Here is a 15,766-nt window from a genome sequence, read left to right as displayed (position 1 = left end):
TCCCTCTGTCTCTGTAAAATCAATAATGAAAAATATTTTTAAATAAAATACTTAAAAATAAGTGCTGAGCCTGACCAGGCAGTGGCGCAGTGAATAGAGCGTTGAACTGGGATGCCGAGGACCCAGGTTTGAGACCCTGAGGTCTCCAGCTTGAGCGCGGGCTCATCTGGTTTGAGCAAAAGCTCACCAGCTTGGACCCAAGGTCGCTGGCTCAAGCAAGGGGTTACTTGGTCTGCTGAAGGCCTGTGGTTAAGGCACATATGAGAAAGCAATCAATGAACAACTAAGGTGTTGCAACGCACAATGAAAAACTAATGATTGATGCTTCTCATCTCTCCGTTCCTGTCTGTCCCTGTCTACCCCTCTCTCTGACTCTCTCTCTCTAAAAAAATTTAAAAAAAATAAGTGCTGAGTGGGTACTACACTTACTGTGATGATCACTTCATAAGGTAATGTGATTATCTTATCACTACATTGTACACTTGAAACTAATATTGTATGTCAACTATAATTTAAAAATATATAAAGTGCTGGAAAGCCACTGAAGTATCTTAACCAGGGGAGTGACATTTCATTTACATCTTTAATTTTTTTTTTTTTTTTTTTTTGAGGATCTGACAACAGATCTAATATTGATTCATTCACACCAGATTTATTGATTTTAGTGAGAGAGAGGAAGGGGAACAGGGAGAGAAAGAGAGTCAGGAACAGTGAGCTGTTCCTGTGTGTGCCCTGACTGGGGATCAAAAGGGCAATACATTTGCATCTTGAAAACATCCGTCTGGGCCTGACCTGTGGTGGTGCAGTGGATAAAGTGTCGACCTGGAATGCTGAGGTCTTCGGTTCGAAGTCCCAGGCTTGCCTGATCAAGGCACATATGGGAGTTGATGCTTCCCGCTCCTCTCTCTCTCTAAAAATAAATAAAATTTAAAAAAAATAAAACATCAGTCTGGCTTCTCTCTGAGAAAGAACTGAAGTTGGGCAAGAAAAGGCAACAGATTGTAGGGGTTAAGAGAGGGGAAATGACCAGGAGGGTAACGCAGTTTTTTAAGCTGCAATCCCTGAAACAAAGAACCATAGAGATGATTCCCTCACTAGGATTAGCTCTCCTTTAAAGACAGAAGAGGGGAGTTGTGTTCAGATTAAAGATGTTGGAGAGACAGAAATGAACAGTGTCTTTAGACGTGGAGAAGGTCTCTGCCGTTTGTACTCTGAACTAAGGACGGGATCAAGTAAATTACACTTCTGTCTCACTTTTGAGAAGTAACAAGAAAAGTGAATTCTCTCATCTTTAGAAATTGAGGTATACAGTTTGGGGATTGTACAGGCTCCAGAATGACCCAGACAGCTATGCTACCTATTCCTGGCAATCTGAAGGTTTTAAACACGCTGTTCCATACAGAAGCCACTAGCCACATATGACTATTGAGCATTTGAAATATCTCAATATTTTTCGACATACTGATTACACGTTGAAATAATAATTTGAATATATTGGATTAAGTAAGATATGATTAAAATTACTTTCACCTATTTATTTCGTTTAACTTTTTAAAATGTATCAGAAAATTTTACATCACAACTCCAGGTCAAATTATATTTCTATTGGACAGCAATGTTTTTAACATAAATTCAAACGAGTGTCCCAAGGCACGATATCACTCTACTATTACTTGAACCATAGCATACCAGGGAGTTACCTTCCGTCTCCCCTTTTACCGGCTCCTCCCTCCGCACACCTCCGCAAGCCGCCTGACCCTAAGCATCTGCACTCGTCCCTGTTCCCAAAGGACTACAAGAGCCAGCGTTCACTGCGCGCGTCTGGGGGCGGGGCCTGAAGAACGACCTCTTTGTGACGTCGCGTAGGTTCTGCTCGTTCCCTCGCGGATGCGCGTCTTGAAGGTGGGAGGGGTGCATCCGTGAGGCGGTGAGAGTAAGCGAGGAAGGGCACGGGTATGAGGAAGGTTGGAGGACACTGGGGCTCCGGGTGAGGTGCCCTCGGTCTGACCTTCTCGAGGCCATTTTGTGTGGGAGGAGGTGAGGATTATGCCACCCCCGATGCGTGTCACGTGGAAAAGTGCTGCTCCTTCCATGGACGTGCCAGTCTACGCCGCCTGTAGAGCTCTTGCTGCGGGCGAGTGTCGGGCATGAGAGCCCTAACACCCCTTCCCACATTACCCGAGGAGGTGGGCGCACACGTTGTCCCTGCTTCACGGGCCTGGAGTCGTTCTTGCAACCTTGGGTGTATGGTAACTGGCCAAATGGGCCCCAGCCCTGGCCTCTAGAGCCAGTTTATGTGAAGGTCTGCTTTTGAGAGTATTGAGGGGGGTCCTGGTTTACATCCTCCCAATGTCGCTATACTCGCCCCAACCCTTGGCAGCCGACCTGCTTTAATTTTTATTTAAAAGGAAGTGGGTTCATAAGCTTTTTGCAAGTCATAACTGGTCTTGGGCGGGGGTGGGGTAGGGTAGGGTGGGGGGAGCCTGTTTTAACTGAACTATTATTGCATAGGAAGAAGCTATTCAAGATCTAGGAGAGAGTGAATTTGAAATTTAGTGGACCCAGTACTATATCAAAAAACGTATTCAACTGTTGTGCACACTCACCCAGATTCAATATGGGAATGAGGTGATGGTATAGTTCTGGGACACTTCATCTTAGGGAGTCAAAGATTCTTCTACCAAGTGATGTCTTCCTTGGTTTAATTACAGGTTAAAATATACTGCCCTGTGGAGGCCTACCCCCTAACCCCAAAATGAGAGGAAAATCCAGATGGAGGATTTTAGGATCGCCCATAGTTTTGCTTCAATAGATGAAAGACTTAATTAAGTTGGTTCTCTTAACTTAAAAGTCACAATTTATGTCAGCTTCTGCCACATTCTTGTGTTAAGTCACTATGGCCTGATATTTTATGACCAATTGCAATAATAGACCTGCACAGCTGAACTGTTAAAAAAAAAAAAAAAAAAGGCATATTAAAATGTGAGCGTTTATTTGAGCAAAAATCAATACCAATCTGCCAGCACCAAACCGGAAATGGTTTGAAGCACTGCAGATGGGGGTTGGGGGAAAGACACAGAATGTGAGTGCATAAGCAAAATAAGTTATTTGATTGGCTATATAACGTAAAGCCTAATTGGCTGTTTGTGTTTATTTGTGCATAGTGTTTTTTAAATAAATATATATATATATATATATTTTTTTTTTTTCTTTTTCTTTTTTCTGAAGCTGGAAACAGGGAGAGACAGTCAGACAGACTCCGGCATGCGCCCGACCGGGATCCACCCGGCACGCCCACCAGGGGCGATGCTCTGCCCACCAGGGGGTGATGCTCTGCCCATCCTGGGCGTCGCCATATTGCGACCAGAGCCACTCTAGCGCCTGAGGCAGAGGCCACAGAGCCATCCCCAGTGCCCGGGCCATCTTTGCTCCAATGGAGCCTTGGCTGCGGGAGGGGAAGAGAGAGACAGAGAGGAAAGCGCGGTGGAGGGGTGGAGAAGCAAATGGGCGCTTCTCCTGTGTGCCCTGGCCGGGAATCGAACCCGGGTCCTCCGCACGCTAGGCCGACGCTCTACCGCTGAGCCAACCGGCCAGGGCAAATAAATATTTTTTTATTGATTTTAGAGAAAAGATAGGCAGAGGGAGGAGCAGGAGGCATCAATCGTAGTAGTTGCTCCTTGATTTCAAGCCAGCTACCTCAGCCTTCCAGGTCAACGCTTTATCCACAGCACCACCATAGGTCAGGCCGTAGTGTTTTGATGTAAGCTTTGTCGAGGTAAGAAACATCCAAACCTATAGAGAATTTTTTAGTTTATTTGAATCAAACTGACAATTGGCAGGAAGAAAAATCTTTTTTTGTGTTTTTAAGATTTTATTTATTGATTTTACAGAGAGGGATGGGGGAGCAAGATGTATCATCTCATAGTTGCTTCATTTTAGTTGGTCACTGATTGCTTCTTATATGTGCTTTGACAGAGCAAGACCAAGGTTTTGAACCAGCGACCTCAGCGTTCCACTTCATCGCTCGATCCACTGCACCACCACAGACAGGTCAGGCAGAAAACAAAATCTTGATGGATTAAGAAAATACTCTGGAGATTGGCAGTTTTGCAGCTTATTTTATGTATGGGAATAAAAGGAGACATGAGGGTTACATGAAATCCATATAAAATAAGGGGTCTGGAGAAAACAAAGCAGGGAAATCTCTGAGATTGTATAAAAAAGGCAAAAGAGAAAAACATATAGTTCTTTTACATTGATGGGTATAGAATAGTAGTATTTATAGCACATGGAGATGGTATTGGAGGGGATATCAATGAGGACTTCTGTGATCTCTTACTCTGGTGGTGGTTGTGCCCTGAGGGGTTGGAAAAGGAGATTGCTCTACAATGGTACCTTGAGGTACGAATTTAATTCGTTCTGTAACCGAGCTCGTAAGTCAACTTGTATATCAAACTGCCAATACTGGACCCACGCGCCAACGCGCCAACTAGCGGCAGCTTCCCGAATCATGACTCATATCTTGAAATTTCACTCGGATCATGAACAAAAATACGGACCGAGTTGCAGCTCGTATCTTAAAATTTTGTATGTTGGTCTGTTCGTATCTCAAGGTACCACTGTATTTCAAAAGTATGTTATCTTAGGTGCAAAAAGACAACAGGCTCACTTAAGTAAATATTGACCTTTGTCAAGGAAGCTGAAGGCCTGAGTAGGACTACCCCCATAACTTGCTTTTAGTTAGAATATTTTTTAATTTATTAGAGAGAGAAAAACATTGATTTGTTGTCCCACTTATCCATGCATTCATTGGTTGATTCCTGTATGTGCCCTGACTGGGGATCGAACCTGCAACAGTATGATCCCCAGTCAGGGTACGTACAGGAATCAACCAGTGAATGCGTAAGTAAGTGGAACAACGAACTGATTGATGTTTCTCTCTCTCTCTCCCTTTCTTTCCTCTCTCTAAAATCAATTTTTAAAAATACTACTATTATCCCTATTTTAACAGATGAAGAAACAGACACCGATTAAGTAATCCACCCAATTCCACACCATTAATAATAAGCAAAACCAGCCCTGGCCGGTTGGCTCAGCGGTAGAGCGTCGGCCTAGCGTGCGGAGGACCCGGGTTCGATTCCCGGCCAGGGCACATAGGAGAAGCGCCCATTTGCTTCTCCACCCCTCCGCCGCGCTTTCCTCTCTGTCTCTCTCTTCCCCTCCCGCAGCCAAGGCTCCATTGGAGCAAAGATGGCCCGGCGCTGGGGATGGCTCTGTGGCCTCTGCCTCAGGCGCTAGAGTGGCTCTGGTCGCAATATGGCGACGCCCAGGATGGGCAGAGCATCGCCCCCTGGTGGGCAGAGCGTCGCCCCATGGTGGGTGTGCCGGGTGGATCCCGGTCGGGTGCATGCGGGAGTCTGTCTGACTGTCTCTCCCTGTTTCCAGCTTCAGAAAAATGAAAAAAAAAAAAATAATAATAATAATAATAATAATAAGCAAAACCATAGTTAGAACCCAGAAAGGGTTACTCTAAAGCCCACACTGCAAAGTTCTCTGAGGACACTTGATTGGTGATAAAACCACTGGGCTCTATCACTTCTCCCCTCTGCATCATAACACGTTATTGGAGAAATTAAAGTGTTGCTTTCCCAATGGGGGCATCATCGGTGAAGGTTTACTAAAGGAAGATAAAAAAAACAATGGGGGGGGGTAAAAGGCCTGAAAAATAGGTTAAAGAAACAACTTGAAGAATTATGGTGTCTCCTGAGGTTGGTGGGATTTGGGACTTCTTTGGTCTTTCCTTAAAGATGAAAATGGGCAGGGAAGTAGGAAAAAAGGACCCATAGAGTTTCAGATAGAGAAACCTCAGGTCGAACACGGTTGGGCTACATCTGAAAGCCTGTTGAAACACTCTGGTGTGAGGGTGTAGGATGGGGCATTGGCCTTCCTTTCTGTAATTCTGATGGTTGTGGTTTTTAACCAGGGTCTCAGACCATGTGGACCCCGGATGAGATTGCACACCTGTGTTATGAGCACTATAAGATCAGGCTGCCCAAGCAGGGGAAGCCTGAGCCCAACCGTGAGTGGACATTACTAGCAGCCATGGTGAAGATACAGCCTCTAGCTGACCAGACTAGTAACTGCCCTGACAAACAGATGCAAGGTGAGACCTTTTCTCCTTGAAACTCTCCCTCTCCTTGTCAGAGATGGTAGAATTAATTATACATGGCTCTGCAGGGACAGTCATCACCAGGTATAAACTGGGATGTTAGGCATGTTCCCCCTCCTCTCGCCAGGTGGCGCAGTACTTCAGGCAGTGGGAGATGGCCTTGCTGGATGGACCCACAGTCCTCTCAAATGGGTCAGCGTATGGGAGTGCTCTAGAGTAATGTGCTGACTTACTGAACCTGAGGACTGGGGACTGTTCCAATTCTGAAAGCTCACTTAACGATTCATTTTTTTCCCCTCAGTGACAAAGGAAGTTGTCTCAATGGGAACAGGAACAAAATGCATAGGCCAGTCCAAAATGAGGAAGAGCGGTAAGCCCACCCGGGGTCTAAACAGTGCCTTTCTAGGGAGCTTTCCAAACGGTATCCCTGTTGCTCTTTCCTCTTCAGGGCAAAGGGGTGACATTGCTAAGGTAGCTAACAGTGCAAACAGTAGTTTGCACTGAAACTTCCAGTTGGAAGGACAGAACCCATTTAAAGAATGGGAGCCCTGGCTGGCAGCGAAGGTCATCCCAAAACACCAGGGTTGCAGGTTCCAGCGAACGTCATCCCAAAACACCAGGGTTGCAGGTCCCAGCTCCAGTCAGGGTGCATACTGGAGGCAACCAGTGATGCATGCTTCTCTCTCTCTCCCTTTCTCCCTCCCTTTCTCACTCCCCCCCTCTCTCTCTCTCTCCCTTTCTCCCTCCCTTTCTCACTCCCCCCCTCTCTCTCTCTCTCCCTTTCCCCTCTCCCCTCTCCCTTACTCTTTCTAAAAGCAATCAGTAGAGAAACTAAAGAATGGGAGCAAGTGATGGGAGCAAAGGCACTGGGAATGTGCTTTCTGAGTGAAGGGAGAGTCGGCCGTTGTTTTCATGCTCAGACCAGAAGTTCCCTGGACTTAGCTGATCCACGTTATCTCTGAAGCCCCAGAAAGCAATCTTGAATTAAATGGAGACTTGGGCACCAAAAAGAATATGGAAATTCCTTAGAGCGCTGGCATCTCCACCTGCGTGCAGTTAGCAGAGGCCTCCTAGTCTGCTTCCCCCACTCGTGGCTTTTCCTCCTGTATGTGAGGAAGCTGTTCCAGGACCAGTGTGGATTGAATTCCATGGAATTCTGTCACCATGAGCACAGTGTGATCCCAGGGCAATAAAGATCTGCACTCCTGTTCTCCAGGTAAAGAGTCCCCTATAAATCAGTAGTTCTCGGCTAGGGGAGATTTTGTCCCTCTGGAGACATTTTTATTTGTCACAACCAGGGGAGGGGAATATGCTGCGATGATTATGAAATTTGATTTTGACCTGTCAGGAATGTTGCTCAATATCCTGCAATGCACGGGCAGACCCCCCACCACAACAAAGAATTTACGAGTCCAGCCTGACTGGTGGTGGCTTAGTGGATAGAGTGTCAACCCAGAAGTCTGAGGTTGCTGATCTGAAACCCAAGGACGCTGGCTTGAGCGGCGGGTCATTGACAAGATCCTGAGTTCACCAGCTTGAGCAAGGGGTCACTGGCTCAGCTTGAGCTTGACGTCGCCTGTCTGATCCCTTTTAAGGCATGTATAAGAAGCAATCAATGCACAACTAAGTGAAGCAACAAGTTGATGCTTTTTTCTCTCCTTCCTTCTCTCTCTCCTTCGCTTTCCCCCTCTCTCTCCCACTCTCTTTCCTTTCCCCTCTCCTTTTCTCTTTCTCTCTCTCTCAAAGGAAAAAAAAGGAAGACTTTTCCAGGCCAGAATGTCAGTAGTGCTGAGCTGAGGAACCCTGCTGTAAATGCGTTGTCATTAGTACTTGTGATACTTCCGGGAAAAGCCCTCCAGGAGCTGCTTGGCCATCATGGGGGCTGGGGGAAGCTGCTGTGTTCTGCTTCTGGGAACCAGGGCTGCTCCAGATTCTGTATGTCTTCACTAGTGTCCTGTCTTTGCCACAGGAGACATCCTCAATGATAGCCATGCTGAGGTCATAGCCAGAAGAAGTCTCCAAAGGTAAAGTCGCATCTCCAGAGAGTCTGATTTTAGCCTGGTTTGGGGGACCCAGAATTTGCATTTCTAATAAGTTCCCAAGTAAAAATAATTATATTGGCCGGTGAACTAAACTTTGAATAGCACTGGTCTATACCCCAGCTCTTGCGCTTGAACGTACATCAGAGTCACCTAGAGGGTTTGTTACAATCCAGGTTGCTGGGCCCACCTCCAGAAATTCTGAGTCAGCAGGTCAAGGGTAGAGCCTTGCATTTCTAATAAATTCCAGGTGATATTTATGCTGCCAATTCAAGGACCACACTTCGAGAATCACTGGTATAGATCATTCTCATAATTCCAAATCACTGTCTGTCCCACTGGTGTTTAGTACATCTTTCTTACTAACCACCCAGCCAGAGTGTTCCCCTTCACCACAGAGACTGGTGTTGGTTCTGATAACATCCTGCACCCACTAGGTACCTTCTCCATCAACTTCACTTGGCGGCCGTGCTGAAGGAGGATAGTATCTTTGTCCCAGGAACTCAGAGAGGACTGTGGAAACTCAAACCAGACCTGTTGTTTGTATTTTTCTCCAGCCATACACCCTGTAAGTGTAGTCAAGCCTTTGGATTAATGGTGCATTGTCTACTTCTTTATGTTTGTCATGTCCACAGAGCACTTCTGGCTGACGTGTAGCTACAACCAGCAACAATGCCTTTTTGTAAACAGGCCAGTGTGCCTGATCATTTCTCTGCTAAGGAAAGACAGGGGTGGGTGTGTGGGGGGACTTACATATTACTCATTTCTCAGTTCCCAATCAGGACTGGGAAACTTAAAGCTGAAACCCCACAAGGTTCGAAACCAACAATAAGATTTAGAAGTCTAGCCCCAGCTGGTTAGCTTAATTGGTAAGAGCATTGTCCCCGAAACTCAAAGCTTGTGGGTTCAATGCCCAGTCGATGCTTGTGTGGGAAGCAACCAACAAATGCACAACTAAGTAGGACAACAAATGAATACTTTCCTCTCTCTCTCTCTCTCTCTCTCTCTCTCTCTCTCTCTCTTTTCTCTTCTTGTCTGTCTCTAAATTCAATCAATTAAAAAGAAAAAAAGACATAGAAGTCCAAACTCATTTCATTCATTCATTTATTCATTAAACAGATATTTTCTACTTTTCAAGGACAGTATGACATACTGGGTACACAGCAGTGAGTAAAACTAGTTCCTTACTCTCATAGACTTTTTTTAGGGAATATTGACAGTCATAGTTAGTTAAGGTAAATTTTAATGAGTTACAAGGGGATGTTCAGGTGTTGTGGTTGCTTTAAGCAGGAGACCGGACCTAGCCTATAGAGCAGTGGTCCCCAACCTTTTTTGGGCCATGGACCGGTTTAATGTCAGAAAATATTTTCACAGACTGGCCTTTAGGGTGGGATGGATAAATGTATCACGTGACCAAGACAAGCATCAAGAGTGAGTCTTAGACGGATGTAACAGAGGGAATCTGCTCATTTTTAAAAAATAAAAAATAAAACACCATTCAGACTTAGATATAAATAAAATGGAAATTATGTAAGTTATTTATTCTTTCTCTGCGGACTGGTACCGGTCCACGGCCCGGGGGTTGGGGACCACTGCTATAGAGAGTTGTTTCTGTCCTCTGTTTTTCTGTCTTAAAAATTAAGAATAATTTCTGCCCTTTGTAGACAAGACTCAGGGATGGCAGTAAAATTTCCTCACCCTAGAAACTTTGAAATAAGGATATAAGATTATTCTGTGATTATTAAACTTTAAAAGTAACACATGCAATTAGAGCAGAGATAGGTAATTACTTTAAAAAACAGACTAGTTGTCAAGACTTGATCATAACTTAGATCAAAAATATAATACAGCCCTGGCCAGATAGCTCGGTTGGTTGGAGCATCATCCTGGAGGACAGAGGTTGCTAGTTAGATTCCCCGGTCACAGCAAATACAGGAGCAGCTTGATGTTCCTGTCTCCCCCCCGCCCCTGCCTGTCTCTCAAAAAAAAAATAGAGAGAGAATAAAGCTTAAGAAAGAATATGTATCAAAAAAGAGTTGGTTAAGAGTCAAAGGCCAAAAAATGATATATGGAGGTAGCAGGACTCATCCATGCTGGGCTTAGTAATAGGTGCTCTGGTCCAAAGACCAAAGGATATTTCCTAACTCTGTGCTTCTCAAAATGTAATATGCATATGAATCACCCAGGAATCTTGCTAAAATGCAGATTCAAATTCTGGGGTGGAGCCTGAGGTTCTGCATTGCTAATCAACTAATGGTTCATGCCAGTGGTGTTGGCCCACATTTGAGTAGCCAGGGCCTGGCTGATTCCAGTAGTAGGTGTAGTCTTTTTGTGGAGATAGATGCATCTGGGGAGCAAGCCAGCCTGACTGCCAAATCAATGATCCAAAGCTCTGGCCACTTAGCTCAGTCAGTTAGAGCATCATTCCAAGACTACTGCCACAGGTTCAATCCCCGGTCAGGGCACATGCAGGAAGCAACCAATGAATGCACAGCTAAGTAGAACAACAAATGAATGCTCCTCTCTTCTCTCTCTGTCTCCCCCTTCCTCTCTCTGTCTCCCTAAACTCAATAACTATAAATAAATAAATAAAAGAAAAAATAAAATAAATACAAAAAAATATCATTGGCTGGTACTGCTCTGTGAGAGTATACTGATCTATGAGAAAAATCAGGACTATTTAGTGAGTTTTTCAAAAAGCTTATTTCTTTCCATTTAAGGTTATGATATTTTAATATTTTTTAATAATGGCAATAGGATTTTTTAGATTTCTTTTTTTTAATTTTTTTAATTTATTTTAGAGAGGAGAGAGAGAGGAGAAAGAGACAGAGAGAGAAGGTGGGGAGGAGCTGGAAGCATCAACTCCCATATGTGCCTTGACCAGGCAAGCCCAGGGTTTCGAACCGGCGACCTCAACATTTCCAGGTCGATGCTTTATCCACTGCGCCACCACAGGTCAGGCAATAGGATTTTTAAAGACCTTACTTGATGGAATAAAAAGTTAACGACCTGCCCTGGCCGGTTGGCTCAGTGGTAGAGCATCGGCCTGGCATGCAGGAGTCCCAAGTTTGATTCCCGGCCAGGGCACACAGGAGAAGCACCCATCTGCTTCTCCACCCCTCCCCCTCTCCTTCCTCTCTGTCTCTCTCTTCCCCTCCCGCAGCCAGGGCTCCATTGGAGCGGGGTTGGCCCGGGCGCTGAGGATGGTTCTGTGGCTTCTGCCTTGGGCGCTGGAATAGCTCTGGTTGCAACAGAGCAATGCCCCAGATGGGCAGAGCATCGGCCCCTGGTGGGCGTGCCAGGTGGATCCCGGTCAGGCACATGCGGGAGTCTGACTGCCTTCCCGTTTCTAACTTCAGAAAAAAATTAAAAAAAAAAAAAAGTTAACAACCCTCTGTTGATCTTAACATTTTTTGGAAATTTCACTGGTCTCTGAAATCAAAATCTAGAGCCACTGATGTTACTCCCTTGGTTTATTTTTTTTAAATTTTAGACCCTGGCTTGTGGCTCAGTGGATAGAGCATCAGCTGGCATATGGATGTGCAGGTTCGATTTCCAGTCAGGACACACAGGAGAAGTGCCTATCTGCTTCTCCACCCCACTTCTCTCTCTCTTCCCCTCCCGCAGCTAGTGGCTCAATTGGTTCAAGCGTGGCCCCGAGCGCTGAGAATAGCTCAGACTCGGGTGCTAAAAATAGCTTGTTATTCGAGCATTGGCCCCAGATGGGTTTGCTGTGTGGATCCTGGTTGAGGTGCATGCAGGAATCTGCCTCAGTTTCTCCCCTCTCACCTAAAAAAATATTTTTAAAATGTCCACCCATGGTTTGCAGAAAGAAAAAACACTACTGAGAAAATGGCCTTTATTCCATATTACTAACTGATAATTTGATGCTTGGGTTAGCTACTTCAGACTCTTATTTGTTTTATTAGCATGAGTCAGCCTCTCGAGTTCAGGCATCTGTCAAGATTGAATCTCTGAGCCTGTGGAGTGGGAGGTAAGCCCTGGTGAATTCTCCAAAGTCACTGTCACCTTGCAAGGTCTCTGAAAATCTGCCAGCCAGCCTCTCTGGCAACATTCCCACTTCTGCATCTCTTGCCTTTCCCACTCTTGAGTTAAAAGGCTGCAGATGTATTATTCAGATGTATTATTCACACACTTTAGAAGAGCAACACACATTAGGTTAGTGTTTGAAGGAGTAGCTCTCTCTAAACAGGAAGCTGTGCTCTTTACTGACCTGCACAGAGTAAGTCAGAAACTTCTAAACCTGCACAGGGAAACAGCAGCTGAGTTTCCCTGCAGTGTTTTACTCTGAGGATGTGTACACGCAGCTCCTAAATGGGGAAATTCTAAGCATTGTTTGCCAAACTTACTTAACAATGAAATCAGCCACCCTCATTTGTCTTCCCAGACATCTTGTGGGATAACTTTACACAAAATGCACTTGGAAAACTGAGCTCATTCTAAACCAGTCGTTCTCAATTTAGGACTATTTTGTTCCCCAGGGGACATTTGGCAACATCTACAGACATTTTTAATGGTCAGACTAGGGGATACTATTGATCTAATACAGTGGTTCTCAACCTTTCTAATGCCATGACCCCGCAATACAGTTCCTTATGTTGCGGTGACCCCAAACCAAAAAATAATTTTGGTGGCTACTTCATAACTGTAATTTGCTACAGTTATGATTCGGAATGTATTCTCATTGCTTTAGGAGACCCCTGTGTTTTGGTCGTTCGACCCCCCTGGGGTCGCGACCTACAGGTTGAGAACCGCTGATCTATAGATAAAGACCAGGGAGGTCGCTAAACATCCTATCATAATGTACAGGACAGACCCCATGGCAAAGACTTATCTAGCCCAAAATGTCAGTGATGCAGAGGTTGAGAGGCCCTGAATAAAGTGTTTCCACAACTTCCTATGATAAGAATTTCCTGGGAACTTGGTTACAATATTCAGGTTTCCAGACCCCTCCTCTCCAGAGATTCTAACTTACTGAGTACAGCTAGTGCTCGACTTACGACCACGATTGGTTCCAACAAACCGGTCATAACACGATTTGGTTGTAAATTGAGTAGGCTATATGTACAGTACTGTGAAATGATGTTATAAAAATCTTTAAGTCATATTTTATCATAATTTTCTTTCATTATTGTTATATATCATCATTTTCTTTGTTCATTTTATGTCATTTGTATCATCTCGACACCATTTTGTTTCTTATTTTTACATTCGTCAGGTTTAAGTAAAACACTGCATTACCAGTACAACTGGTTTAATATTTGCAAAACATACAAAATTACAAAATACCGGTGCATACAAAAATATAAAATACAGGTGTAAAAAATACTATAGGAAACATTTTCCCAATTGCAAAACATATCAAAATATATAAACATGTACGAGACATTTTATTGGCCAGCACTATCGTACGTCCATCTGGGCAATGCTTGCACTGCCAGTCGTGGAGCAGTCAGGGCTAGCTATTGTGGTCGTAAAGTCAAATGGTCATAAGTTGCATAGGTCGTAAGGCGATCAATACCTGTATAGAAGGAAGTCGGGTTGTCAACAAGAGGATTCATATTAGTCAAAGTTGGGCAACTGATCTTAATTCATCTCACGTCTGCTGGGAGAATAACATTAAGCTTTGTTTAAAGCAATGATTCTCAAACTTGAACTTGCAACAGAATCTCCTGGAGAGTTTGTTAATACACAGACTGCTGGACACCGCCTCCAGAGTTTCTGATGCAACAGAGCTACTGTGGGTCCCAAGAATGTGCATTTCTGCCCTGGCCAGATAGCTCGGTTGGTTTGAGCATCGTCCAGAAGTGCAAAAGTTGCCAGTTTGCTCCCTGGTCAGAGCATGTACAGGAACAGATCAATGTTCCTGTCTCTCTCTCCCTCTGTCTCTAAAATCAATAAAATAAAACAAACAAAAAATAATGCATTTCTAACAAGTTCCCAAGGGAACCTGTCACTGGTTTTACTTTGAGAATCACTGGTTTAAGGGGTTTCCTCTCCTGTAGGTGGGGATGCCTCCATCATTCCAATGCTCGCCTCCGAAGATCAGCCTTGCTGTCCAGTCGGTAGAGATTGGGCCAGTAACCCATCGACAGCAGAAGCCAGTGGTAACCTGGACACTACTGAAGATAAAAAACAATGTGAAGACTCGGACAGTCCTGTCACCAAAAAAATGAGGCTTGAGCTTAGAACTCCTGCCAGAAAAGTCACCAATGGTGTGGCTCACCATCGGAGTTTTGGCAGTCATGAAAGTGGCCCAGTCCCACCAAGTGTCAGCAGCTCTACTCTCACCTCAGAGGAACTGGCCACTGCCGCTAGCACGGCCCCCGGTGGTGGCAAAGTGGTGGATGTGTACAGAACTGGGGCCAAGTGTGTGCCCGGAGAAGCGGGGGACTCGGGGCAGCCCGGGGCCGCATATCACCGGGTGGGGCTGCTGCGAGTGAAGCCAGGTCGGGGAGACAGGACGTGCTCCATGTCCTGCAGTGACAAGCTGGCACGGTGGAACGTCCTCGGATGCCAGGGGTCCCTGCTGATGCACTTCTTAGAGGAGCCCATCTACCTGTCAGCCGTGGTCATCGGAAAGTGCCCGTACAGCCAGGAAGCCATGCAGAGAGCACTAATTGGGAGGTGAGAGGGCAGGGAGGGAGGGATCCATTGGAACAGTCTTTCCAAGAAGCGGTCTGAGAGTATGACCAAAGAGCCTTCGAGGTAGCCACACATTTTGATCCAGCAGTTATATACTGCTAGGAATTTGTCCTAAGGAAATAACTCAGGAAGTGTTCACACATTTAGATTTGTGAGTAGTCTTTTTTTATTATTATTTTAAAGAGAGAGGAAGGGAGAGAAAAAGAGAAACATCCATTTGTTGTTCCACTTATTTATGCATTTATTGGTTGATTCTTGTATGTGCCCTGACTGAGGATCAAACCTGCAACCTTGATATGTTGGGATAACGCTCTAAACCAACTGAGGCCAGGGCTGTGTGTAGTCTTTTGGAAAAGAGAAAAGAAAGGATCTATGGCCAGCAATAAACCAAGTGATTTTTGTTAAGACTCCTTTTGAAGAAATTTAATATGGTAAGATGCTATTGCTTAAAGAGCAGTTTAGAAGATAAAATATGTTCATTTTAGTCTTACAGTGTATAGTGCATATAGAAGAAAATTGTTGGAGGATATGCATCTCTGAGATGTGGAATTATGGGTAGTTTTATTTGTGATTACTCTTTCCTAATTTTTTTTACAGTGTACATATATTGCTGTTAAAGTTTTTTAAAAACCTTCAAATATTAGTGTTAATTTTTAAAAAGGTAAATGACAATAAATGACCACTCAAGTGTGGTCTCCCTAAAGAATGCGATTGCAGCCACTGCCAGAGGAAGCCTGTGGGCCCGTGTCAAAGGACCATTCCTGAAGCCAACTCCAGGGCTCAGTCCACTGATTCCACTCCTGGGTACATACCCAAGAGAAATGAAAACATATTCACCTAAAAACATATAAATGAATGTTCATCAGTTGATGAATAGACAAAAATGATTTAT

General features: G+C 44.6%; 1 protein-coding gene across 9 annotated transcripts in view; it reads left to right on the top strand.

The window, feature by feature from the left end:
• Positions 1 to 1,865: 1,865 nt before the first annotated feature.
• The window catches only part of ADAT1 (adenosine deaminase tRNA specific 1), a 57,111-nt gene continuing 43,210 nt past the window's right edge, over positions 1,866 to 15,766 (top strand). For 4 of the 9 annotated variants that reach the window (XR_010746970.1, XM_066348522.1, XM_066348521.1 and 1 more), the window contains exons 1-7: positions 1,905 to 2,037; positions 3,976 to 4,050; positions 5,984 to 6,163; positions 6,471 to 6,539; positions 8,139 to 8,193; positions 8,646 to 8,776; positions 14,235 to 14,856. Coding sequence is in view for 8 of the 9 variants with exons in the window: in XM_066348522.1 (XP_066204619.1) it covers positions 5,995 to 6,163; positions 6,471 to 6,539; positions 8,139 to 8,193; positions 8,646 to 8,776; positions 14,235 to 14,856 (1,046 nt within the window). In the remaining variant the exon portion in view is untranslated. Of the gene's footprint in view, positions 2,038 to 2,106; positions 2,303 to 3,655; positions 3,776 to 3,975; positions 4,051 to 5,983; positions 6,164 to 6,470; positions 6,540 to 8,138; positions 8,194 to 8,645; positions 8,777 to 14,234; positions 14,857 to 15,766 lie in introns of those variants that run through there. The other 5 variants (XM_066348517.1, XM_066348519.1, XM_066348524.1 and 2 more) reach the window with 5 other exon arrangements.

Source organism: Saccopteryx leptura, chromosome 9 (assembly GCF_036850995.1).
Source record: "Saccopteryx leptura isolate mSacLep1 chromosome 9, mSacLep1_pri_phased_curated, whole genome shotgun sequence".
Taxonomy (NCBI): domain Eukaryota; kingdom Metazoa; phylum Chordata; class Mammalia; order Chiroptera; family Emballonuridae; genus Saccopteryx; species Saccopteryx leptura.
This window is presented reverse-complemented; position numbering and strand designations above follow the sequence as displayed.